Source organism: Eulemur rufifrons, chromosome 7 (genome assembly GCF_041146395.1).
Source record: "Eulemur rufifrons isolate Redbay chromosome 7, OSU_ERuf_1, whole genome shotgun sequence".
In the NCBI taxonomy this organism is placed as follows: domain Eukaryota; kingdom Metazoa; phylum Chordata; class Mammalia; order Primates; family Lemuridae; genus Eulemur; species Eulemur rufifrons.
In genome coordinates, this window is record NC_090989.1 from 66,757,403 (window position 1) to 66,785,069 (window position 27,667).

The window sequence follows — 27,667 nt, forward strand, 5'->3', positions numbered from 1 at the left end:
ATGTTGGCATGGATGTGGAGAGATAGGAACACTCATACACTGCTGGTGGGACTGCAAACTACTACAACGTCTATGGAAAGTAGTATGGAGATACCTCAAAGAGCTAAAAGTAGAACTACCATTTGATCCAGCAATCCCACTATTGGGTATCTACCCAAAGGAAAAAGAGCCATTCTATAAAAAAGACACCTGCACTCGTATGTTTATAGCAGCACAATTCACAGTTGCAAAGATGTAGAAACAACCCAAGTGTCCATCAATACATGAATGGATTAATAAAATGTGGTATATGTATACCATAGAGTACTACTCAGCCATAAAAAATGGTGAACTAACACCTGTATTATCCTGGGTAGAGCTAGAGCCCATTCTTATAAGTAAAGTATCACAAGAATGGAAAAAGAAACACCACATGTACTCACCATTAAATTGGAACTAATCAATCAACACTAATGTGCACATAAAAATAACATTCATCAGAAATCAAGCAGGCGGGAGGGGGTGGTGGGGATGGGTAAATTCACACCTAATGGGTACAATGCACACTATCTGGGGAATGGGCACACTTATAACTTTGACTCAAATGGTACAAAAGTAATTTATGTAACCAAAATATTTGCACCCCTGTAATATTCTAAAATTAAAAAGAGAGATAAAAGGTCTCCTCCCCACTCTTGGAGGCCAATGTGTTGGATTCTCAAACAGTTCTTCAGCAGGTCACTATTAAGGACCTTTGTATTATCAGTTTAGTTTGTACCATTATCCTGTATTCTTGTTCAAAGTTGGTCATCTTGGACGTGTTCCTTTAATTACTTCAATCATCTGCTGGGCCCCTGTAGATATCTTATCTGCCATTTATGGCTCGGAAATTTCTGTTCTGTTGTCAGCACCGATCAGAGCTTCTTGTATTCAGCAACCACATTTATCACTTTTAGACAAAAATGTTGAAACTTGACGTTTTGGTTAAATGTACTATTGGTTAGATTTATCATTTACATTAGGTTTTTTGCAGTAGTGAGAGTCACATATAGATCTTCATGTTCAGTGGGAAAGAGGAAGTCAGAAGTCCCCATATTGACCGTCCTTGAGGCTGTCTACCCTGAGTCAGGTCATGTGCCCATCCTTGAATTAATCCCCAGGGTCCAGGGAATGAAATAACCTGGCTACTGTGGGAACCACCCTGGGGTTGGAGACTGAGCGGGGACAGAGCTTTAGCTCACAAAGCTGTGAAATCTGGGGTGCTCCTATGAAGAGAAATGGATGCTGGGGAGGCTGTCAGCAGATATCGTCTGTTGAGTGTTGACCTAGGACCTGTAGTCTAATGAGAAACTGGGATGAGTTTAAGAACTGAAATCCATGTGCCTCTCCTGATGTATGTGCTCAGAGGACAGAACAACCAGCTCTTCTAGAGGAGTGATGAGGATGTGTTCAAGGGAGGCCTTGTGAAGAGGTGACTTGGGGCTGGGTCTTGAAGGGTCAGGGTCTTAGATATTCTTCATCTAAGAAGTTAGGCAAAGGAAATGGCACAAGGAAAGACGTAGAGACCTGGGTGGGAATGGAGTGTCTATGGAAATGATGAAGAGATGGCAATTTATGGTGTGTGATCATAGCATCGCCTGAGGTCTCCAGCTTTCGGGAGTCAGCCTACACATTTCACAGATGAAAAGACTGAGGCTCAGAGAGGTTAAATGACCTTCCCCAGAGTGTGTGGCTATAAATTGAATCCTGGTTTCTTCTTACTTACCCTGCTGCCCACCTTGATTTCAATCCTTGTGTCAAGTTCTTTAAATAAAAAAAAATTTACTGCTGTGGAATCTAGTGCAGTTTCCATACCGTGTCCCTAAAACCATGAGATGGGTTAGCACTTCCAGAAACAGCTTTTTCTTCTGCGGTATTACTTTTATTTACATATGTAAGCCCTGTGCCTCCAAAGCTCTTAACATAAGCACGGCCTGGCATACATACACTTTTGTACCCTAAATAGCAGAGGCCTAGAAATGTTTGTCTACTTTTGCCAACATCTGACTGTGATTATCTTTAACCACAGTCACACTTGTTTGTCTCTTAAAATAGTATTGACTCTCCCAAGGAGGCTGTTTCTAGTCCTCAAAGCCCTCCCAGAACTCTGCCCCCGCCTCCCGACCCCACCTTCTCCTGGTCGCTTCAGCAGCCTGTGCTTTCATTTAATTTAATTAGCTCACTTAGTTTTCCTGCTCCCTTTGTCGGCACTCCTGAGTCCTTCCTTAGGATTTGCAGACCTCTCCTGGTAGAGTATTGGATTTTACCTCCCGGAGCCCACCTGTGGACTCAGTAACTGAAGTGTGGCTCTCCCTGAGGTGGTCATCAGCTATTCTCCCTTCCTGTCCCTGGGTCTGCCCACAGGCCATGCCAGTCTGCAGGGATCAACTTCCCCAGAGGAGAGTGGCCTAAAGGCCTAGCTGTGTCTGACCTGTATGGATGGACCCAGTGTTTCAAATGGAGGATCCCTGGCCCGCAATCCCCCACCAGCATGGATATTAAAAATTTGTGTCCTTGGCAGGGGGCAGTGGCTCATGCTTGTAATACCAGCACTTTGGGAGGCTGAGGCGGGAGGATTGCTTGAGGTCGGGAGTTCAAGACTAGCTTGAGCAAGACCAAGACGCCGTCTCTACAAAAAATAGAAAAATTAGCCGGGCATGGTGGCATCAGCCTGTAGTCCCAGCTACTCAGGAGGCTGAGGCAGGAGGATTGCTTGAGCCCAGGAGTCTGAGGTTGCAGTGAGCTATGAGGACACCACTGCACTCTAGCTGAGACAACAGAGTGAGGCCCTATCGCAAAAAAAAAAAAAAAAAAAAAAAGTTGTGTCCTTGCTTTGGGGTTCTGTCTCAGAGACAGTCAGTGTTCCCATATGCTTATCTATTGGGTTCCTTTGCTTTAAAGTAAAAGCTGCCTCCTTTTGGCTTTGAACTTGTTGAGGGTAAAAGAAAGAGAGTAAAGAAGGTGTTTTTACCTTACAGTTTCTATCTATGCCCTCCCCCCTCTCTGGAATAATACATCATACCAAGTGGGGGGAGCCTGGTAGTCTTATTAGAGAAGGTCTTTCTCAGAGCCATCACTAGGATACAGGACATGAACAACATCAACTCACACATGTGATTCTGTGTTGTGTGCTTTGGACTTGGATTCTATCACTAAGAGATCCCTTTTCTGAAATGACTGGGGTGACATATTGGTGGCAGACACAAAACCCCACAAATAACTCTGAACAAATAGATGGTCAGGATTGCTTGCCAGTGTTTCAAGCTGGCTCTGTGTTTTTTTTTTTTTTTTTTTTTTTTTTTTTTTGAGGGGGTGGGGTGGAACAAGGAGGGGACTTAAATTTCCTTTTTTTTTTTTTTTGAGACAGTCTTACTCTGTCACCCTGGGTGGAGTGCAGTGACATCATCATAGTTCACTACAACCTCGGTCTCATGGGCTCAGCCTTCCGAGTAGCTGGGACAATAGGCGTGTGCCAGGACATCTGGCTAACTTTTCTATTTTTAGTAGAGATGGGGTCTCATTCTTGCTCAGGCTGGTCTCAAACTCCTGAGCTCAAGCAGTCTTCCCACCTCGACCTCCCAGAGTGCTGGGGTTGCAGGCGTGAGCCACTGCACCCGGCTTTGCTCTATGTTTTGGGGAGTGTGTTCTTCAGAGTGGGGTCATGGAGGTTACCCAGTGAGCCCTGGCAAGAGCCATTCTTGGTGCCACTGTTGGACTATATTGCTGTTCACAAACCACAAAGGTTGTTTCTGCATAACCTTGTGATAGTAGAATTGAAAGTTTAGGTGCTTAATGGTGGAAAATAGGTTTGGGAGATGAAGGTTGCAGATGAGCTCATGAAAGCCCTATAAATATTTTTATGATCCTTAAATTATCCCACTAAATAAAGAGAATAGCAGTGAAAACTGTGCAATTTTCATTCTATTGCATTAGAAATATCTCAGACTTTTTCCTAACTCAAAATTTGAACTAGATTTTTTTTTTTTTTTTGAGACAGAGTCTTGCTCTGTTGCCCGGGCTAGAGTGCCATGGCGTCAGCCTCGCTCACAGCAACCTCAAACTCCTGGGCTCAAGCGATCCTCCTGCCTCAGCCTACTGGGACTATAGGTGCGGGCCACAAGGCCCAGATAATTTTTTTCTATTTTTAGTAGAGATGGGTTCTCGCTCTTGCTCAGGCTGTTCTCAAACGCCTGAGCTCATGCAATCCTCCTGCCTTGGCCACCCAGAATGCTGGGATTACAGGCATGAGCCACTGTGCCTGGCCATGAACTAGATATTTCTAAATTCCTTTTTTGTGTGTGTGTAGAGATAAGAGGTGCATTAAAATACTTTCATCTCCCTGTGGTCCTTCATCAAATTGGGGCCCCAAACTGTGTGAAAATACAGATTTTGGAACCCCACAGACCTGCCTTGGATCCTGGCTCTGTGTCCTGATTACAGAGTTTCAGTACTGTAGGGTTTTTGGTGCATGTATTGAATAAAAATGTATGGACATCCGGGTTTTTAAGCCCCTGTGCTTCACCGATGGCCGTGTGATGCATCAGAACACCCAAGAGCAGAGGGGCATTGGATCTGCCTCCACCACCACCCCTTTCGTTGCATGTGAGTGAGATCCCCTCTCCCCCACACGTGCACACCGCGATGATGTTATTCTTGCCACAGCTTCTAGCATCTCTCCTAAGATGGCGGCTTTATTGGCAAATCCACCTCTTGCCCTATGCCATAAAGAAGTTCTTCATTTGTCTTAGGATGTTCATGTGACAATTTTTGCAATAGCAAACAAGAAGACAGGCAGTAGCATTGTTTCCAATAGGGGAACGATTGTGGTATGGTTTTACTGTGGAGTAGCATGCAGCCATCTAAAACAAACAACAGGAAATAAAATACAAACGTGGGAAGATCCCCCACTTGTTAAGTGGGAAAAAAATCCATATAGAACCATTCAACTAATACATAGTGTGAACAGCTTTGTGCAAGAACAAACTGTGTGTCTGTGTAGGTGAATACGTTGGAAATGGTCTGAGGTACGTCCCAAGCAGCTGTGGTTACTTTTAGGTAGGAGAGTGGACTTGGGGTATGGGTGTGGGGACTTGGAAAAAAGTTGGAGAGGGCAGGACTCTTTACCCTATAATCTTCTAAGGTATTGTATGAAATTTCATAAGCATGTATTTATGTATGATATCCTTTTTAAAGTAACATATTCATATGTAGCAGATAATTTGGAAAATATAGAAAAAAGTAAAGAAAAGATATAACCTATAACCCTACGGACCTTGACTTTAGTTACTTTACATTATACATATTTTAGCACAGTTCAGTATGCAAAAATATAATGTAGAAATATACTATGTTTCAGTTTTTATACTCAACATTGTATCCTGCTTTTTTCACTTAATGTTAGCTAAGCATTTCCCTACAGTTTTACAAATTTATAGTCTCTCATGCAACCTTTAAGTGTTTATTACAAATTCACACACTTTAAGACTCTAGAATAGATAGCAGGTTTTTTCCAAAGGCCACAGGGAATAGGTACCTGGAGACTGAGCCCTCACCTGTCTGCCCAGTAGGAGTGACAGTAAACAGAGAGCAGCTGAGCTAAGGCCGAGTACCCAAAGACTGGTTGCTGGAAGACAGCAGAAACCATGCATTGCCCTGCCCCGCTTCTTGCCTTCTCTCCTGATGATCAGGGGGCCCTATGTTCTCCCCAGCTCAGGTTCTAACTCTGGCTCCAGGGAGCTGCCTTCTCTGCTGCAGGCCTGCCTGAGAGTTGGGGCCAAAGGACAAGATTTGAAATCATAGCCCTCCCCTGCAGTAATGGCATCTGAAAATCTGCCTAGAATGCATATTCAAGTCTTACATATCTCCAGGGTTTAAAGGTGAAAGGGCTGGTAGAGGTGATCTAGAGTTGCTTTCCGTTTGATAGATTAGTAAATGGAAACTCAGCAAGATTGGGTTTTACCTAAGATCACACAGCAAGTTGTCAGTAAAGCTAGAAACCACACTTGGGGTTCTTGGTGTGGCCCAGTGCTCTTTTTGCTGTACTGTACTCACCTCTTAGGGTGTTGGGAGCCCGGGGTCCAGCCTAGCACTGAAGATACCATGCAAGGTACCTTAGCAGCATTCAGGCAGTCTGGTGCCCTGAGGCTTAGCCAAAGGGTCAGTGGGCTGAAGAAGGTCATCTGGGCTTGAGTTTTAGTTCATTCATTCAGTAATACCCTGCTTTACACATGTATACACATGTGCAAAGATTCAGTAAATGTTCCAAAGTGTTAAAGGTCTACAAGATAGTAGGACTACAGAAACTTTTTGTTTTCTTTAATTTTTTTCCTGTAACGACTATGTCTTACTTTTGAAATCTTTACTTTTTTTAAGTCCTCCTGCTCATCTAAGTATTTTTTTCTTTTTTCTTTTATTTATTTTTTAAATATCCTTTTTTTTTAATTTCAGAATATTACAGGAACACAAATGTTTTGGTTACAGATATTCCCTTTGCACCTTCCAAGTCGGAGCTACAAGAATGCCCAACCCCCAGACATTGTGCACCGTACCCATTAGGTGTGACTCTACCCATCCCCTCCTCCCCCCTCCCACCTGCCGATGCCCTGTGAATGTTACTTCCATATGTGCACATAAGTGTTGATCAATTAGTACCAATTTAATGGTGAGTACCTGAGGTGCTTGTCTTTCCATTCTTGTGGTACTTCACTGAGAAGAATGAGGTCATAAAGTACTTCCTAACTTTGGAGTAAGAAATGAGTGGGAAATGTTATGAACCAGATAAATCCCCTCTTTCTTGTGAGCCTGAGAGTTCTGGGGTCTCTGACCTTAGTTTGTGGCAGTCCTAAGTATGTCATGCAACTCCCGTGTTCACACTTGTCATACACATCTGTAAGTGTAACGTGTGTCTGCACTGGGCAGGATGCTTCTGCATCTGTGACAGATGAGCAGCAGGTTCTAAAAGGGAGTAGGGGGTAGCAAACTGCTTGGAGGGAGGACGTGCATTCTCCCCTTGCCGCTGTCCTGTGAGGGAAAACGAGAGCAGGAAGCCACCCCAGCCATGACTCAAAGCACTGCAGTCTGATACTAAGGATAAGGGCTGGCTGGCCTGCAGGCCTGAGGCCCTATGGGCATTGCTGTATTATAACTGTTTATTGTCATGTAATAAGCTTTCACTGTTGCTTTATGTAAATATTGTTATCTCTGTGGTAGGTGGTAGTTATCCTCATTTTATAGATAAGTAAGCTGAGGTTCAGAAAGGCTAAAAGGTAGAGGTGGAACTCAAGTCCCAAGGTCACCTCACTCTACCACTTTGATTTCTGTATTCATCCATGCACACATAAACAGGCACCTTGGCTTCCTTTTTGTTCACTTGCTATTTAGAACATATTTACTGAGCACTTTCTATGAAATATTTTTTCCCCAACAAATGTTTGTTGAGTGTTTCCATTCTGTGTCAAGCACTCTCCTAGGTGCTAGAAGCCCAATAGTGAAAAAAAACATGCAAAAAAAAAAAAAATTCCCTGCCCTCAAGGAGCTTACATTTTATTGAGGGAAGTAGAAGAGACAGATAGTAAATCTTATAGTAGGTATTTTAAAACACAGTATATGAATAGAAAAATTTGAGGTTCAGTAATGCCAACATATCAAGAGATGATTGCCAAAGATAGTTTAGTACTCACGGTTCCCCAAGAGGAAGGGGCATGCCATGCCAGGCCACAGAAGAAACCACTGAGTTTGGTTGCAGGCAGAGAGAGAAAAGTAACTAGTGGACTGAAGTCTTTTAAAAGGTGAGGCAGTGTAAGTGGGTTTAGAATTGGCTAGTTTGAATAATTTCAGAGGGCTCAGGAGTGTAAGGGGCTGTCCCTAATTGTCTGGTACCTGGCCCTGGGGTGATTAGGGCAGGTGGATATTGGCCCAAAAACTGAGAGCCTGATAAGGTGATCGAGGGTTTGGGCATTGGATTGGTGGGTTTGCATATGAAAGGCATGATATGTCTCTAGGTATTAGCTAACCCTAGGAGGGGCTATCCCTCCAGGATCAGCAAGGCCCCAGATATCAAATAGAAGCATATAGGAAATAAAAAGACATGGTTAATACAGTTGGCTAGAAGATGATAAGTGCTACAGAGAAGGTAACAGGGAAAGGGAGTCGGAGTGGCAGGGTGGAGAGGTGGGTGTTGCAGTTCTAAATAGGGTAGTCAGGGAAGGCTGTGCTGGGAAGACGGCATCTCAGTAACCACCTGCAAGAAGAGAGGGAATGAGCTCTGTGGGATCAAGGGGAGAACTTTCTAGATAGATAAGTATGACTATAGGTGGGAGCATATCTCATTGATAATGTCACCTGTATCAACGTGCCTTAGACCAGAGCAGAAAGAATTAAGTTGAGACATCAGGTGACATACAGGTGTCAGAACCATGAGCTGTTAGTATGGACGAATAGCATGGCCCTGTGTGTATGAGCTGGATATGGAGTATTTTGTCCAGAGACTAGATATGAATATCCTGATCTTTCCTATTCATCTGTGTTTAGTAAGATGTTTTTCCTGACATCATTTGCTCCTCACTGGAAAACAAGATGATCCTTGATGGGAAGGTGATTCTAGTTCAGGAGAAATTTGTCTGGCTATACAACATGGAGCAGTCAGAAATTAAAGACTGCCAACTAAAGTAAATCATATTTCATCACCTGTGCTATACCCCAACCCCTTTTAAAGTGCTCTAATGACTTCCCATTGCATTTGGGATAAAGTTCCAACCCCATGCTACGGCCTGCAAGGCTCTGGGTCTAATCCCTACCTACCTTTCCAACTTCATCTCACGTCCCTCTACCCACCAACTGTGCCCCAGCCACAAGAACTTCCTTCAGGTAACTTGAATATCCTTAGGATTGATGCACAGTCTGTTTCCCTGGCAGAAAGCTCTATCCCTACCTTCATGTGGCAGGTTCCTTCCTATTATTCAGGTCTCAGCTTAAACGTCACTTCTAAGAGAGACTGTCACCTACTATTCATCCCAAAGAACTCATCCAGGCCCTTTCCAGCCCATTAGCCAATTTAATTCTCTACTATTCAACACTACTGGAAAATTTTCTTATTCATTTATTGATTTATTATCTGATTCTACCCCCACCCCAATTAAAATGACAGCTTCCTAATTAATGTGAGGGACTTTGTCTCCTACACTGCTTTGTCTCCTGTCCCAGTGTCAGGAATAGCCCCTGGCACATAGAAAGCACTCAACAAAGATTTGTTGAATGAATGAATAATAATGTAATATCTTAAAATATAATATGTTATATAAATTGAGCCTATGGGGCCCAGCACTCAAGTAATAAAAGATCCATTATAATGGGGAAGGGTTCTAGACAGAGTTCTGGGAAAGGGGCTGGAAATGGTCTAATTATGTATTTCCTCTACAAACAATATCTGCAGGAATATCTGTAGTGCTAGATGATATTCCATCCCAATCATTGCTGATCATGAAGCTGCAGATTCTAGCTATAGTAAAGAGGAGATGGCCTTGTCACCACTGGACGTGTAAGGCAAAGTAGCAGCCCTTGGGCCCTTGGTCCAAGATACATAGTATTCGGTAGCAGAGTGGACCCTTTTTAACAAATATGAATATGGCTGGTGGCTCATACCTGTAATCCTAGCACTTTGGGAGGCCAAGGTGAGAGGATTGCTTGAGGCCCTGAGTTTGAGACTATCCTGAGCAAGAGTGAGATCCCCTCTCTACAAAAAATAGAAAAATTAGCCAGGCATGGTGGCACATGCCTCTAGTCCCAGCTACTCGGGAGGCTGAGACAGGAGGATCGCTTTGAAGATAGCTCCTCAAACCAGGAGTTTGAGGTTGCAGTGAGCTATGATGAGGCCACTGCACTCTAGCCCAGGTCAGTGATTGACTCCATCTCTAAAATATATATATGTATATATGTATATATATATATATATATATGAATGTCTTTAACAGACTTACCTACACTCTCCATTTCGACATAGCCCATACCTCTCCTGATTGTCCCGTATCCAGCTTCTCAAGTTTACCTTAACTGTTGGTCCCTGAAGGCATCTGCAATTTAACCTTTGCCCTAGGTGAATATGTACCCCATTCCTTAGCAGCCTAGTGAGTACTTTGAATGTTTTTCCTGATTGAAGGAAATTTGAAATACTGCTGGTAAGTCTCAGGAAGCAGCTTATGGCTATAGGGCAAGGTGTCAACTTGCCTTACCTACCCCAAGGGCAGGGGATGTTTGCTAAAGGGAATTTCTGTTTCCAATTGTGCAAATAAACTACAGGTTATAATCAGAAAGTGACCTTTCCAGGCTCCTCCTGTGTTCTTTCAAATCCAGCCTCTCTACCCAGCTCTTTTGGTGCCCAAGGCTTATTATTTGCTGGAACAGTTAGGTAACCTAATTCAGTGTTTTCTAAACTAGAAGCCAGCATTTGAGCATCTAAGGTTCTCACTGATCTATTCTCTCCTCACCTACCTGCCATTTCTCCCCACTTTAACACTGTTAGATTTGACTTGAAAGACTGGAAATGCCTCACTGTCCACCAGTGTCCTCGAATTCTGTTTCCATTCTTCAGCCTGTGGCCTTTCCAGCTGTTCAGCTCCCATATTCAAGACTCAAGAGCAACACGTGTTCTTTGTCATGATGGTCTTTCTGTGTTTATTACGAACATTGCAAGTATTCTGACACCAGCCTAGCTTTCAGAATCTTCATTTAGGAATAGTGTTTCATGTGGGAAATTCAACTTGATGGATTTTTGTATACCCACAAAGGCCAAAATCAACTTTAAATAGCATATGAAAGCACAACTTATAAAACTTTAACAAAATCTAGTTCCAGCCTTTAGCGTAAGCACCACATTCATTATACATTGTTCAGTCTGTTTTCAATGGCGTGGAAAATGCTTCTCCTTTCCTATTTGTGATCAGGAAATTATTTCATGAATGGAATTGAGTATTTTACATAGGAATTATATTCAAATATTATTGGCAGTGAATTTGTCATGTATATGCCCAAGGTTAGGCAAGCCAAAATTGTATCATCATTTTAAAACACCAGGGATAAACGAGTATGCAGTTTTACTTTGGTGGATTAAAACATTTTGGCAGTGACAGACACCAGGGGATCAAAGCTATATTTATTACTGTAGTCAAATCAGAACTGATATTGCATGCCTCCTGATATGATGCATCATTTTGGGGGGTGTTCCTACCAAAAATGCACACCCTGAATTTAATCATAAGGAAATATCTGGCAAACCCAAATTGTGGGACACTACAGAATGGCTACCCTATATTCATAAAAGATGTGCAAACCATGAAAGACATGATCTTTTTTATAAGGGATATTATTGGAATAGGCAACATTTGAATAAAGTAGAGTATCAATGTTAAATTTCAGATTTGCTTATAGTACTGTGGTTATGTAAGAGAATGTCCTCGTTTTAAGGAAACATACACGAAAGCATTTGGGGATAAAGGGGAATCCTCTCGGTCACTAATTCTCAGTTCAGGAAGAGAAGGATAGAAAAAAACAAGTGGTAAAATGTTAACGTTTGGGGATTCTGGATAAAGGGTATATAGGAATTCTTTGTATTAGTCTTGTAACTTTCTGTATATCTGAAACTATGTCAAAATAAAAAGTTTTAGAGAAGAGATGGCCATGGGATCATACTTGTGAATCGTGTCCCCAGGTGGGCCGGGCAGTGGGTTTTCCTAGGCACAGGTACCCTTGGTGTTGACTCTGCTCCTGGGAGCAACGAGGCCCTCGAGGAGAACCACAGGGGCACTTTTCCACGAAGAGCACAGAGTTGAGAAATGTAGAATGAGGCACTGAGCTTGGCAATCTTGTTTATCTGCTGCCTTTTTCCTCGGGTAATGAGGACCTAGAAGAAAACCCACTTGGCACAGCTGCTTGGGAAAAGCAGATTAAAACTACAGAGTCTCACATCACGTAAAGACCAAGAGACGCTAAACCTTCACGCTTTCTTTCTCATCCCACACACTAAAAATGCAGTTCACCCAAAAAGGGCACTAAAAACAAGCAGTCCTTGACCTCCAGCCACCTGTTACTTTCTCAGATGTGACGTTTCCTCCTCTTTCTTCTTCCCCCAGGTTCCCCAGGAGAATTTCCATTGCAGCATTCCCAGTTAAGTAGCACTTAATTACAGTCTTAAGCTTTCCAGAGTCACCCTGCTTAACTCTTCCCCTCAGCCCTTTCGTTAAGGTTACTAGTGAAGGGCACGTTGTGAGTTGAATGCAGGTCGGGCGCCCACTGGCTGCTGGGTAGACTTGGATGTGATAACATAGAAGCCGAAAATAACTGGACTGGACTGTAACTTATCTCCTACTTTGGCATTTGTAACAGGTTTTGAGTTTGACTGACTATCCTGCTGTCAGGATAGCATGCCCAGGAGTCTGAGTCACCTTTAATATTCCAAACTTAGATGAAATAATAGCCAAGATCAGTGAAGTTTGGTAAATGCTGTATATTTCCTCTGGGCTCATCATCTACATTAGCATATTAAAGGTTCTGAGAAGTCTTGCTGTAAAGAAACAAGTAACTTTGTTTAACCCATCTTAATTGCCTGGGCAACACTTAGAGCATCTTAAGGAACACAGGAAACACTAGCCTAAATTGATATTCACGGTGCTTAGTTTAAGAGACGAGTACATTTACTTGTTCTTAGAGGTCTCTGGGCTTAAAAATACTCAGACGCCAATGATTTATCTTCTAGGGTTTTTTTGTTTTTTGTTTTTTGTCCTTAGCTATCCATCACCAGCCATTTAATAGCCAAAGAATTTGTGCTGGGGACACAAAGATGGAGGATATCTCTGTCCTCAAGGACTTTCCTTAGGGAGGTAGAATATATGAACAGGCATTTGTCAGTGCCCAATGAAGGGTACAAAAGGCACTGTCAGAGAAAAAGAAGAACATACTGGGGTTAGTTGTCTAAGAAGTCCTAGGCGAGCTTCAGACAGCAGAGAGGCTGCAGTGTGTATGAACAACGAGGAATGTAAGTGGTTGGTGCAGGGAGCCAAACAAGTAGACTGAAGTGAAGGGTTCATCTAGAATAGTGGTTTCCAAACTTTGGCATGCATCAAAATTACTTGGAGGGTTTATTAAAACACAAGGTGCTGAGCCACCCATATAGCTGCTGATCCACAGCTCTGGAGTAGGGCCCGAGAACTTGCATTTCCAGCAAGTTCCCAGATGATACTGATATTACTAGCCTAGGGACCACAGTTTGAAAACCTTGAGTTATCAAACAGTGGAAGCTCAGAGAGCTGGCAAAGTGAGCTCAGGCCTGACTGTGAAGCAGCATAAATAGCAGGCTGACAAATTAGATTTTATTGGTCAAGTTTTTAACTGTGGCTTCAACAAAGTGATACAATTGCTGCGGTAGAAGAGGTGTGTCAAATGGATAAGACAAAAAGACTGGATGCAGAGAGACCAGTGTGGAGGCTGTTACATAGATACAGCAAGTTGATTTATAATATGTGAATTAGGGCAGAGACAGTGGGAATAGAAAGAAAATATCAGTTCAGAAATCTTTGTGAATGAAAAATCTGGTAGGGGAGAAGAACTGAAAGCTAGCCTTGGTCATTCTGTGAGTCTTCAGTTATGTACAGTTATTTATATAATGCTAATTTGAATCCTTGTGATTATTAATAGAGTTGAACTTGTATCCTGTTCATACCATCTAAAAAGAAAAGGGGAAAATGTTACTCTGTAAGTTAATAGGGTGAACAGTGATTTAGGGACCTCGTTTAGGGCTTGTGTGAAGGCCTAGGATACACAGTGGACTCAGGGCTGGCCCTATTTTACAGGGAAAGTTGGCTTACCTGCCAGGGATGGTGCTTGAGGGGACTGCATGTGAGGAATAAAGCCAGAAGAAGACTAAATTTGGCGGGTGCCACATGTTATAATTATATGACCTTCCTTGTGCTCATGATATCTTTATAGACAAATAAATGCAGATGTCAGGCAATCTCAGTTCCTATTTATTCACTAATTCTTATTGCCCTACCACCTGAAAATAGAAACTGTTTCTTGTTTGTTTTTAAATAAATTTTATTGTGTATATTTAAGGTATACGACATGATATAGGATACACATAGATAGTAAAAAGGTTACTATAGTGAGGGAAATGAACATATCCATCATCTCACATAGTTACTCTGTGGGGGGGGGCAGGGGGGAGCAAGAACAGAGGAAATCCGTAGCAGAAATCCCAAATACTACAATTTTATTAACTATAGTCCTTGTGCTGTAGATGTCTAGACCTGTTCGTCCTACATGTCTACTACTTTGTGTCCTCTGACCTACATCTTCCCATTTCTTCCCCTCAGTCCCCACCCATAGTAACCACTGTTTTATTCTCCATCTCTACATTTGACTTTTAAATTCTTATAAGTAAAATCATGCAATGTCTCTCTTTCTGTATCTAGCGTATCTCAGCATAATGTCCTCTAGGTTTATCCACGTTGTGGCATATGACAGGATCTCTTCCTTTTTAAAGGCTGAATAATATTGCTGTGTGTGTGTGTGTGTGTGTGTGTATACATATACATATCAGTTTCTTTATCCATCAGTCTGTTGATGGACACTTAGATTGTTTCCATATCTTGGTTATTGTAAACAACGTTGCCATGAACATGGGAGTGCAGATATCTTTACAAGGTAGTAATTTCATTTCCTTTGAGTATATACCCAGAAGAGGGATTGCTGGGTCATATGGCAGTGCATTTTTAATTTCTTTAGGAACCTTCATACTGTTTTCCATAATGGCTGCACCAATCTACATTCCCACCAGCAAATATACAGGGTTCCCTTTTCTCCACTCCTTCACCAGCATTTGCTGTTGCTTGACTTATTGATATTGTTGATGACTTATTAGCCATCCTTAATGGGTGTAAGATGATATCTCATAGTGAGGGTTTTTTGGTATAATTTTTTACAATAGCCGTTTTAGGTTTTATACTAATATGGTGTGTCCTTTCTTCAGTCTGAATTTGTGAAGTTTCACCATATTCTTTTAGTGGTTATGTTTTGAACAGTTCAGAAGTCTTTTGGGAAAGTTTTCTACTCCACAGTTTGGAAGAAAAGTGTGTTCCCTCTCCAGAAGCTGTGGCAAATTCTAGGATAATGAGATGAGTATGTGGATTAAAATAATATCTAGAATATTTACTCTTAGAAGAGCAGCTGATCTACTTTCATGGACTTCAGCCTAATCTAATCTGTCAAGCTTCAGAATCCACCACTGATGGAATATAGAGAGAATTTTCTAGTCCTTGATTTCCAAAGACAACTAGGTGGGTCATTATTCAAGTGAGCCAGGATGGCAACATATCACAGCAACAGCCTTCTGTTTTTAAAACCTGCTTATCTGGGGGCAAGGCATGGGGTTTGGTGCCCTCTAAAGGGTCCCCTCCCTCAGTCTCCCCTCCCTCAGAGATTACACAGGGTAAACTGAGGCCAAGGAGATCCTAAGGACAAGCAGTTTGGAACTTTATCATTTAACCCTCTGCTTCTAATGCCATCCTGATGAGAGTGAAAGCATGGGCCTGGGAGCGGGGTTTGGAGGATGGCACTGAAGGAGCCTGCAGTAGTTGAGGGAGATCTGGACCGAATTAGAACAGAATTCAGGAGACCTCATCCCTACTAAAGTCAGAGGTGCTGACTTTTCACCCTGTGGAGACTTTTTTGTCTGTTGGAGATCATCTTCTTAAGGGCTATTGTCCTAATACACTCTGAAGATGAAAAAGATTCCTCTCCTGTGTGAATGCCACTGGATTTGGAATCATTTCTGTGGCTCCAGATCTCTGTGCACATTCTGCCAGGACAGAAACAGAAGTATAGGGAAAAGAAGGGGACCAATTAGTAGAAATGAACTAAGAGATAGCCCAATACCAAGAGCTTTTAAGATTCAGAGTGGTCGTTGTTTTTGCACTTTTAGTTTAATGGGAAAAATAGGTGCTGATGTTCTAAATCCATAAAGATTTAGTTGTACAAAATTTGTAAAAACACATAAAGTTAAGTCTGAATAAAGTGGTGATATAAAGGATGATAGGTTGGTAAAGGACTCATTGGAGAAGATTGCTAAACGAGACATAAAAGTCATGGCATAATAAGCAGGAGGCCGGGGCTTGCTCTATGCAAGACTTGAGTATGACTAACAGATGGGAGAAGGAATATTCTGAGCCAAGATGTGTCTGCCAAGCCTAGTCTAAAGTTGTGGTAGGAGTAATTGCAAGGGCAACAAGTTTCCTAGTGTCAAGAAACAGGGTTTCTCACCCTCCCCCATTTCCTATTGCTGTCACCATAGCAGCTTTCTTTATTCTCCAGCACCAAGTTGCCGGGGCACCAAGATGGCCAACCAGATAGTGCTGCAAAGCCAGTCGTGCCAGGAACTAGTGGTGCATGGCCTCAGGACCTCAGCTGAATATGCAACCTAGAGCTTGTATTCTACTAAAGGACCTTTCAGAGTATTACCGTACACCATGAGGGATATGTTAATACTAACTGTGGGTCTTATGCTGTCAATGATTACAAACAAACACTGATTTATCTATTTATTACTCAGAAAGTTTTCACCCTTGGCCTCCTCATCATACGCCCTTCTCTAGATGTGTGATTTCCAGTGTGAAAAAAATGTATATATGATACTTCTATAATTTTTATATTAAGCAAATTATTTCTAGAAATCTAAAGAAAACAGGAATATTTGAGTGTGTAATCTCTGCAGACAGATATATTAAAGTGCATTGACATTATGCAGTTTAAGCCATAGAAAGGAATAAGGATGAGTTTACAATTATTCCTGTGTCTTGGAGCCAAAGTGAGATAAAAGAAAAGGAGGTTAAAGGACTCTTCTATAAATTACTAGTGGGTATTAGGAATCTTTGTGATTTCTTCTGATTGCAGCCATCAGAGTCAGTTTCCAATATGATATTTTGATGAATACCAGGGAGACATTTATAGACCCATTGGCCATCTAGATAAAATGGGTATAGTTAATATAGAACAACTAGACCCCATATATTTTAGCAATTACATGATATATTATGCAGAGGACATGCCTTTGGAGTGTGATTGAATACTATCACTGAACTGCAGAAGAATAGATTGAAAATGAGTTTTCTATTTTTGAGTTGTGATACTCAAGCCAGCGTAGAACATGGAGGGCCAGCTTAGTTATGTATCTGGGTCAGTCACAGTCACTGAAGCCTCGGATCCCACCTGCACACGTGCATGCTCTCTGGAGTCCCAGCCTCACCCCTTCAAGGGCACTGCTGCTGGTGTTTGGGGATACTAAACCCCAGGAACCCACAAAACTAATAGAACCATCTTCTCTTTCTGTTTAGGAGGTATAGTTCTTCTTTGCTTTCAACTCACTTTAGGGCCAGTAGAAATAAGGCTAAATCAGTATTTTGTGATTAGAAAAACAGCGGTTGACAGTCCTGTGGATGCAGCCATAAAGCATTTGCCAGATCCTAAATTTACACTCTTTGATGACTCCACACAACGTATTCTGCTTTCAGAATAGTTTTGCAAATTTTACACTAGACCTAAAAGGGTAGAAGTGTTTTCTTAGGTGTAACATAAAAGTGAAATAAGTATGGGTTGAAACTTTTAAACAGGAAATTAAATTCTAAATGAGTTAGATATTACAGATTGCTAGTATATTCAGTTACTGCTCATGTTTGTACGGGTATCTTCCATTTGGTTGCTAATAAAAGACTACCCAGCAAAAGAAGGACAATAATGTTTGACATAGACAATGGACTGGTTAGGAGGTGCTCGGTGAGCAAACTCTCCTAGGCCTTATTCCAGTTTTCGTCTTCAGTTGAAGCAGGCAGCACTCATCCCCTGTGCTGCTTGGAACATGCTACATTCTTCCACCCTTCTCTGTGTTTTTGCTTTTTGTAGATTCAGTTACCCACTGTCAACTGTGGTCCAAAAATATTAAATGGAAAATTCCAGGAATAATTCATAAGTTTTAAATTGTGCGCTATTCTGAGTACTGTGATGAAACCTAGCAGTGTCCCACTCTGTCCCACTTGGGACATGAATCATCCCTTTGTCCAGCATATCTGTGCTGTATGTGCTGCCTGTCCATTAGTCACTTAGTAGCTGTCCCAGTTGTCAGATCAGCTGTCATAATATCGCAGAGCTTGTGTTCAGGTAACCATTATTTTACTTAATGATGCCCCAAAGCATAAGAGTAGTGATGCTGGTATATTGTTATAATTGTCCTATTTTATTATTTATTGTTAATCTCTTACTATGCCCAATTCATAAATTAAACTTTATCATAGGTGTATATGTATAGGAAAAAACATAGTATATATAAGGTTTGATACTATCTGCAGTTTTAGGCATCTATCTGGGATCTTGGAATGTATCCCCCACAGATGGGGGGACGACTGTACTGTGGTTAAAGTACCTGAAATCATGGAGTCTTTGCCCCAAGGCCTACGCTAATAGCATCGATATGTTCATTATCCCCAGAATAATATCTGAGGCCCTAATATCAACAGTTGTTCCATTGCCTAGTCATAAAATCCACCAGAAACGCCCATTCTGTGGCTATCCCTTTAGATAAGAAGGCCTGCGTCATCGCCAGGGGATAACCTGTGCGGCTTCAACTTCAAAGTGGTGAAGCAGGAGGCAATGGCCTGGCAGCCAAAGGATGTGGCCACCTTTTCCTAGGAAGAGATTTCAGACTTTGGTCTAAGGAGTGGTGAAGAGCTAGCTATCATTACTCACTGGGCGGGGGGCGGGGGGATGACGCAGGGTGGCAACTGGTTGCATTAAGTTTTTCTTTGCTTTCATGAGACATAGAACTTTCAAGCTAAAAAATGCCCTTAAAGCGTGTAGTCTGGCCTGTAGAAGAACACACAGATGGAATGAAGGAACATACAGAATAAAATCAGTCATCAAATTAGGGGAGGTTTTATTGATTTTTTTTCCACTTAAATATTTAGATGGTGCTTCCTATGGGTCTAGACACTGTTCTAGCACTTAACAAATACTAACTCCTTAATCCTGGTAACAACCTTATGAGGTTCTGATATTACCTAATGATGAGGAAACTGAGAGGTCAAGTAACTGACCCATAGTCACACAGCTGCCCAGCGTCAGGGCCCCGCAATTCCACCTTGAGATTAATGCTTTAGAGTCGAGAGCAGTGCTGCTTACTCCATGTGTGATCTGCAGACAGCAAAGGTTTGCGAACTGTTTGTGTCCATCCCACAGTGAAATAAGCACAGAAAATGAGAATGTTTTATGGAAGCTTTTTATAGCAATTTGACATTTCCACAACATCCAAGAGTGTGACCTTGTGTTTTATAAAAGTGTCGGTCCAAACAGATTAGGAATAAGTAAAATGAGTTCTTTACCACAGATGGTTTGGGATGCACTGGCCTAGAATTCTCACACATATGCAAATAGACCTGCACAATTTATATATATATGTATACACACACACACATATCCCCATATATCCAAATGTTCATCATTAGGAAAAGGTATTACAAACATCACGATAGATCCTGTGAAAGAATACTATTCAACAATTAAAATGAGTGAACTAGATCTACATGTATAAACATGGATAAATCTCAAACAATTTTGAATAAATGAGCAAGTTGCAAAATGATATCTCCATTATGATGATTGTATAAAATACAAAACATAAGCTAATACTATATTTGCATATAAAGTAAAAGTAAATGTCTAACAACATGGATAAGAAAGATACACACCAACTTCAGAAGAGCATTTAACGCTGGGAAGGGCGAGTGAGGAGTAGGATTGCAAATGGACAAAAAAACAAAAGAGGCTTCAACTATATCTGTAATCCTTTACTTTTTAAGAAGCTAAAGCAAGTATGGAAAAAAATGTTTATACTTACCATATCCAGGTGGTGGGTATCTGTATTTTAAAAATATTTCATAGTAAAATTAGTCTCAGAAAATGATTTTTTTTAAATTCTAGAAAGTAAATTGCACAAACCAGAACATTAGGGGATCTTTATGACTTGCAGTGTCCAGGGATACATTTGTCTTCCCATTTACTTAAAACCAGTTATTGGTCTTAAGGGCAGTTTCTAAGCCTCGGGGCTCAAGAGAATGCGCTGGTTCAGAGGCTGGGAGTAGGCGGAAGGATGCCTAGTACTAGTTCTGTGACTAGTTTGTGACAGTGGCTTTCCCACATGTAAACCTTCATTGCCTTATTTATCAAATTAGTGAGGGAAACTCTGAGGCTGTTTTCAGCAGAACTTTTGTAATTTATATAAATTATATGTAAACTTATATTTGAAATGTCAAGTAGACTAGCAATTTGATGCTCCTTTTTTCAATAATGGTAAAGGCTAAAGGAGTACGTGGAATGAACATAGATACAGAAATAAGGTTAAATATATGTGCAGTGGGATCAGATTGGGGTTTAAGTCTTGCCTCTGCCACTTACTATGAAGCCCAGTTTCCTGAAACACTCCCATTTTCTATTTCCTAAGATGGAAATCATAATACATAGTACGTACCTGGCCTTGGCATGATTTGACGGTTGCTGTCATTCCAAATCAGTCACTTAACTGTTATATCTGGAAAGATATTGAATTATGTTGCTTCCAACGCTTGGATTCCCATTCCTTGGGCGATGGTTGAATGGCTCCAATTGTTTACATAGAATAAACTTAAAAAAACAAAATTAAGAACACTCTTGATTTTCAATTTGTGCTTTGCACTCTTGCCATTAATGTGTTCAGAAAGCACAAAAGCATCACCAGATGACAACAGGGGAAGAGGAATAGTCATTCAAAATTTGCATTTGTGCGTCTCAAAGCCAGACTTGATCTGCCATGGAACAGAAGTCTTGGACAATCATCGGTCTGGCCTCAAAAGAGTTAAGGCACAGCTAATGCGGCCAGGCCTCTAGTACTGCTGACATAATATGTGCTGATAAATCTAAGTTTTGGGGGCTTGAATTCAGTAGAGCCACATGGTGTCACAGGGGCCTGGTGAATGAAAAGCGACTGTCAGCTTATCAACAGAAAGATAGCAGAGAGGCCCTACCAGTGCTCTGGAGATGTTTATCGCCCAGGCCTCAGAGAACAGGAGCTTGACCCATACCAAACACTTCAGAAATAATGTCAACACACCCAAGACTACAGCCAGCAAGGAATTTTCTGAGATAAGATTACAATATTGTCCTTAAAGGGATGCCAACCAAGTCAATTGATCTCTAAATATTCCCTGAGCAGAGCAACCCTGTAGATGTCCTTCATACCAGGGAATTTTCAGAGCTCAATTTTTGTGCTTCTAAATTCAAATATTCTGCTGTTGTTTTCCGAAGTATTCACAAAACTCTAGCAGTATCTAAGAAGTCCCAGCAGAGTTAAGGCTCAGGAAGCCTAAGCTTGGTGCCCATGAGATCTGCCAGTTGTAGAAGTTAGAGACAGCTCTCTATTGGCAAAAGCATTCATTTACCCTTTTTTCAGGATTTTATTTCTTCTCTATTAGCTGTGTATAAACCAGAGGGTCTCCCAGGCCAGATTAGACCTCTAGTCTAGGGCAAAGTCATTGTAAGAAAAGGAAGAAAAGGTGACTCAGTCTTCAAGTAGGTGTGAAAAGCCACTGTAATAGTTTGTTTAAATTTACCTAGTCCTGTGTTTGGTGTAAGTATCAGTATGCAAACTGGTGCTGTCAGGGGAACCTCTTGGGGAGGGGAGGAGGTAGAGCTGGTCAGGTGTTTTCCAGTTTTCCTGCCACTCTGCTTTTGTTCCTGCTGTCTTCCCCTTGTGGAATTCCTCCCCACTTCTCTTCTATTCAGATACATTTCTTCCATTAAACCTTTTCAGACCAATCCCACCTACACTGATCTGACCCTCCTCTAAATTCCACTAGAGGCCATCCCAGCCCTCTGGCAAGTAATCACATTCTGCCTTGTGAATTTATCTTTATTCTGCTAGCTCTGTCTTGCTCTTTCATTTTCTCTCTCTCTACTACCATGTGAGAATGTCTATGTGTAGCTAGATAAGAGGTCTATAAAAATATTAATAAAATCTGTTATATATGTTTAGAACAGGCTACCTAATATGTGCTCCATGACATAGTTATTATTTAGTAATTCTTGCTCAGGAATTACTAAATATTTGCGTGCTGAGGCTCCTGTGATGCTTTTGGAAGTCTTGGGACCCTACATTTCTCAGCACTGATAGAACGAAGAACAGCATCCCTAAGCAATAGGAGCTAGGAAGACAGCTGAAGTGGCCTTAAAGGGCTTTCTTTTGAATAACTCAAAGCTATTCTATAATGCCAAGGTAGGCAGATTCTAATGCTGATCGCCTCAGTGTTTTGTTTTGAGATAGGGTCTCACTCAGTCACCCAGGCTGGAGTGCAGTGGTGCAATCGTAGTTCACTGCAGCCTTGAACTCCTGGGCTCCAGGGATCCTCCCACCTCAGCTTCTCACGTAGCTGGGACTACAGACATGCACCACCATGCTTGGCCATTTTTTCTATTTTTTGTAAAGACAGGGTCTCACTCTATTGCCCAGGCTGGTCTCAAACTCCTGGCCTCAAGTGATCCTCCTACCTCAGCCTCCCAAAGTGCTAGGATTATAGGCGTGAGCCACTGTACCCGGCCTCCTCAGAGTTTAATGAGTATTCAGATGTCAAGCATATGGGGGAAATTAAATAAGGCTGCCTGATGTGCTTTTCCTGCATGCCCATATCCACCACATGCCTTTCCTAGCCCCTCTATTCTACCATGACAGCGTGGCTTCCCCAGACTTGCTCTCCCTCCAGCCTCCTCATTAGCCCCACATTCAGAGGGAGCCTGGAGAACTGGGTGTGGCACAGACACTAAGGGCCTGGCAGTGCAGTTTAGTGCTCAAGTCTGCCTGTCTGGAGTTCCGATCTCACTCTGCCCCTATGAGCTGTATGTCCTTAGGCGAACTGACTAGTTTCTTTCTGTCTGCAGTTTTGTCTTCTGTTAAACAGGGATAATAATAGAACCTACCTCAAGGAGTTGTACTGAGAATGAAACAAGATAGTTTGTGTCAAATGCTTAGGCTATTGCAGGTACATTATAACACTGAAAACCATCAATAAATGTCATACAGCTTCCAAACAATATGCTGATTTCTCCCATTTATAAACCAAAACAAACTCTCTTGACCTCAAGTGCTCTCTCTTCTCTGTACTTTTTGTCTTGCTCCCATTCTCTTGCACCCTCTCTAATCAGGGTCTGACCCACTACATTCCATGACAGCTGCTTTTTTCAAAGTCACCAATGACTTCTATGTTGCTAAGTTTAAGACTTAATTCTTAGGTCAACCCTCTTGACCTATCAAGCTGCATTTGACACAGCTAATCTCTCCCTCCTCCACAAGACATTTTCTACATGCAGCCTCCAAGACACCCACTCACTCGGTTTTCTTCCTGCCTCACTAGCTACTTCCTTGTCCTCTCATCGCTCTCCTTCTGGCTTAGTCCTTGGACTTCTTTATCCAAAGCCCCCTTGGTGATCTCACCCAGCCTCCTGGCTTCCAGCACTGACGCTGTGCTGACAATTCCCCACTTATCTCCAGCTCACCAGCACTTTCTGCCTGGGCTCCAGACTTGATAGCAACTATTCAACTTCTCCACTCATATATCTAATGGGCATCTCAAAGATGTCTAAAACTGAACTTCTACCTTCCCTCCCACAATCCTGCTTTTCCCAGAGTCCTCTGCATCTCAGGAACTCCCTCCTAATGGTTCAGGCCAAAGACCTGAGTCACCCCTAATTCCCATGCACAGTCTGTCAGCAAATTCTACTGGCCCTATCATCAAAACATGTCCAGAATCTGATCCCTTCTAACAACCACTGGTACCACCTGCTCTAAGCCACCAACATCCTTCACCTGGAATTGTGCAGTAGCCTCCTTACCAGTCTTCAATTTCCACTTGTCCTCAACGTAGAAATCAGAATAACCCTCTAAAGCGTAAGTCAGATTATATCACTCTGGCTCAGAGTCTTCTAGTGAGTTTCACTCCAGGTAAAAGCCAAAGGCATAACACAGGCCCCCATGCCCTGGATGGCTTCCCCTTGCTTACACCACTCACGCCCCGCCAGGCACACCTGGGTCTTGCCTCAGGACTTTTGTATTTGCTCCTCTTCTGCCTGCCTGGAGTGCCCTTCACCAGATTGTCGCACAGTTCACCCCTCACCACTGTTAGGGCTTTGCTCAAATGTTGTGTCATGAGCCCGTTCCTGACCAGCTGTTTAATTTGCACCGCTGTTCCCACCCCAGCATTCCCTACTTTATTTTTTGACATAGCACTTCTTGCCCTCTGTCATACTTTTCATTTTACTTATTTTGCTACTGTTATAGTCTATTATATGTGTTTCCCACCAGAACATAAACTCCACATAGGCAGGGATCTTCGTGTTCTGCACACTCCTGTACCCACAGCACCTGGAATGGTGCCCACATCAAAAACTGAGCGAGTGTTGGCTGTTACTGCTGTTCTGGAGGCTTCCCTTGGCCGGGGTCTGCAGCTGGCCTTGACATTCTGCCTGTGTCCCGGCTCCCTGAGGATGGAGCTGTCTTACACCCAGGTTGGCAGCCTGCCTTAGCTGCCTCTGACGTGGCCGTGTCTGTCTGTTCTTTTTCCTCAGATGCGTACTCTCATTCCTCAAGTGAAAACGGAGGCAAATCCGAGTCAGTGGCCAACCTGCAGGCCCAGCCCTCCCTGAACTCCATCCACAGTTCCCCTGGGCCCAAGCGCTCCACCAACACGCTGAAGAAGTGGCTGACGAGTCCTGTGCGTCGGCTCAACAGTGGGAAAGCAGATGGGAACATCAAAAAGCAGAAGAAAGTGCGTGATGGTCGGAAGAGCTTCGACCTGGGATCTCCCAAGCCTGGGGATGAGACGACCCCTCAGGGAGACAGCGCCGATGAGGTACTTCCGCACGGGCCGGAGGGGACCTGCCATGCCTCCCTCCACAGCTCGGTAAACCGGGCAGTCTCCAGTCCCCAGCAGTGGTCATCCTGAGCCTGAGTGATTTGAGTTCCTTTTAGTCTCAAGATCTTGCCCAGTTGGATTGGCGACAAATTCAGAGACTGACTGGCTCTAGGACATCCAGCAGACAGAAACCATTTGCCAGATTTAGAGATAGAAGCCTGGGCCTGAGGGGAGTCAGCTGGTCGCTGGTTCCCTGCCTCTACTGGGGACCACGTCACCACTGGCTAGACCTGTTTAGGTTAAAGACAATAGAAGACTATGCTGGGGCATTATAGTTGTTTACAAGAATCTTGAGTGGTACCATTTATAAAAGGGAGTAGACAAGTCCAGGTTGCCCCAGAGAACTATGACCAACAGACGAAAGTTACAATAGGCAAGTTTTCAACTTAAAGTGGAATTTTAATGGGGGGTTAGCCAGTGATGAAATGGGCCTTCATGTGAACTAATGGTCACCCATACTGCAAGGGCTTGAGAGGCCATGCGCCTCGCATCACAGTCCGGGAGATCCCTGTGTTAGCCGAGAGGCTAGGCTGGGTGACCTCTGAAGTCTACAAAGCTGAGATTCCGTATTCAAAATATAGTGGGTATGTTTTGGTTGCGGAAATGAAATACCTGTTTTATCTGGCAAAATAACTTACTCTAATCACTGATGTGGCTAAGAAATTCTTCCTGATGTGTAACCAGATTCCCTCTTGTTGTAATTTTATGCTATCTGCCATTTCTCCCTCTGGAAATGGCAATAGAGCCTGGTGACATTTGGATTGTAGTTTAATAGTGCTACAAAAATTTAAAATTTGGGTTCTCTCTGACTACTCCCAGCTTTCTCTTTTCCTGTCTAATCAATAAGATAGATTGTTTACATTGTTTTGAAGTGTGTGTGTGCGTGTGTGTGTGAGTGTGTTCATTCCCCATTTGGTCCTCACGCTCCTTTGAGATGAGCAAGTGTATCCATATTACAGAGGAGGAACTTGCGGCTGAAAAGATAGAGGTGTGTTGAGAGGAACCCTCCTCTTACATGTTGTTTTTTTAAAATGTCAAGTCCTGAACCATTGGCATTTTTAGCTTTGTGAAACGGTAACTAATGCTGCTCTTTTGTTCTAGAAGAGCAAGAAAGGTTGGGGTGAGGATGAGCCAGATGAAGAATCACACACACCTCTCCCTCCGCCAATGAAGATTTTTGACAACGACCCCACGCAAGACGAAATGGTAGAACTTCCTTACTTTCTTACCTGAAAGAGCAATGTGTCATGCATGTGATTTAGTGTTGTGTGTGTGTTGAGGGTAGTAACGCTCTTTCTCCTTTGTTATCCCTTACCCCACATGGATCCATGGTAACATAGATCCTGTCTGTATTTGGTAGGTGTGGAGGTCACCCTGGAGATGTGACTTCATTTTGGGCAGTGCCGGGGATGTGTGTAGAATTCTCAAAGTGGGAACCTGCCTGGTGTCCTGTTGATGAAGGGTAATGGCTCTCTCTTTGGAAGCAGCAGGTTCTAAAAGGAACTATTTTAGGGTCTGCTATTTTACAAAATTTGATATTTTATATCAAAAAGGAATCAGCAGTGGTTCCAGGTTGCAACCATTTTATTCAACCTACATTTTAGTGATTTTCCCTATACTCAACTCTAAAATCTAAATAATGGTAACTTCTAGTCAAGCCCAGTGCTGTTAAAATTTTGCAATTATAGCATGAGCGATGGAAATGCTGCTAAGGGGAGGTTGTTGTCAAAGGTGGGCAAACCTGATATGCCAAATTGCCCACCTTTGCTTTGCAAAACTCCCTGGCTCACTGGCACACACAGGCTCAGTGGTATCTGAAATGTCAGTGTCCACTGTGCCTGTCATCACCTTGATTGTCCCAGTTGTTCTGGAGCAGAGGCTTAGCTTGGATGTGCTTCCAGGTACTGACCTGAGGCTTGGGACTGCTTCGTGTTCTCCGCCACTTACTTTCCTTACAGCCATGCTTTCGCTTTGCTGTGTGTGTGTGTGTGTGTGTGTGTGTGTGTGTGTGTTTCCTTCCTTCTCTTAAGGAAGATTCTCATAGACTCTGGACATTGAAGTGGTGGTTTCAGCTTCTGATTACATGGTACTTGCCATTTGCTTTTGAGAGTGTTGTTTTCGTTGTGTTGCAGTGGTGGCAGTGGTTGCTGGCCTAGCTGTCCTCAGGGCTTTCCTTGTGCTCCCTGGTGCTCTGCCTGCTAGAGGGGCCGCCTCCTTCAGGGTGGTGGGCCCAGCAAGTGTAGACAGGAAACAAACCTTTATGATACCACCTAGGATGCAATTCAAAAAGTACTGACTGCAGATGTGTCAGCTTTTCTGGTGGTATCTCAGTTCTTATTTTAATTCTCTCTGCTTTGCATTTAAGTTGTTAACCCACAGACATTGATAGAAGTCTTCCTCTGTACTAGGCAGATCTAGCGGCAGGCTGATGACTGAGATGTGGCAGCTGTGTGTCCCCCCATAGTTGTGGCTCCTCCTGAGGTGATGTTGGTGGCCCCCATCTCCAGGGCCAGCTCTGTGACTCTGGACTGTTGGGAAGAAACGTAGTGGGAAGCATGGCATGTGCCCATCCGGTATTCCTGAGGCAGAAATGCCTGTGCTTCACCTTGAGACGGGAGCAAGAA

At 42.7% G+C, this 27,667-nt stretch overlaps 1 protein-coding gene across 6 annotated transcripts in view; it reads left to right on the forward strand.

The window, feature by feature from the left end:
• Positions 1–27,667, forward strand: part of KALRN (kalirin RhoGEF kinase) — a 639,384-nt gene that overhangs the window by 536,725 nt on the left and 74,992 nt on the right. For 3 of the 6 annotated variants that reach the window (XM_069475125.1, XM_069475135.1, XM_069475137.1), the window contains 2 exons: positions 24,697–24,980; positions 26,148–26,249. In XM_069475125.1, the coding sequence (XP_069331226.1) occupies positions 24,697–24,980; positions 26,148–26,249 (386 nt within the window). Of the gene's footprint in view, positions 1–24,696; positions 24,981–26,144; positions 26,250–27,667 lie in introns of all 6 variants that reach the window. The other 3 variants (XM_069475126.1, XM_069475134.1, XM_069475136.1) reach the window with 1 other exon arrangement.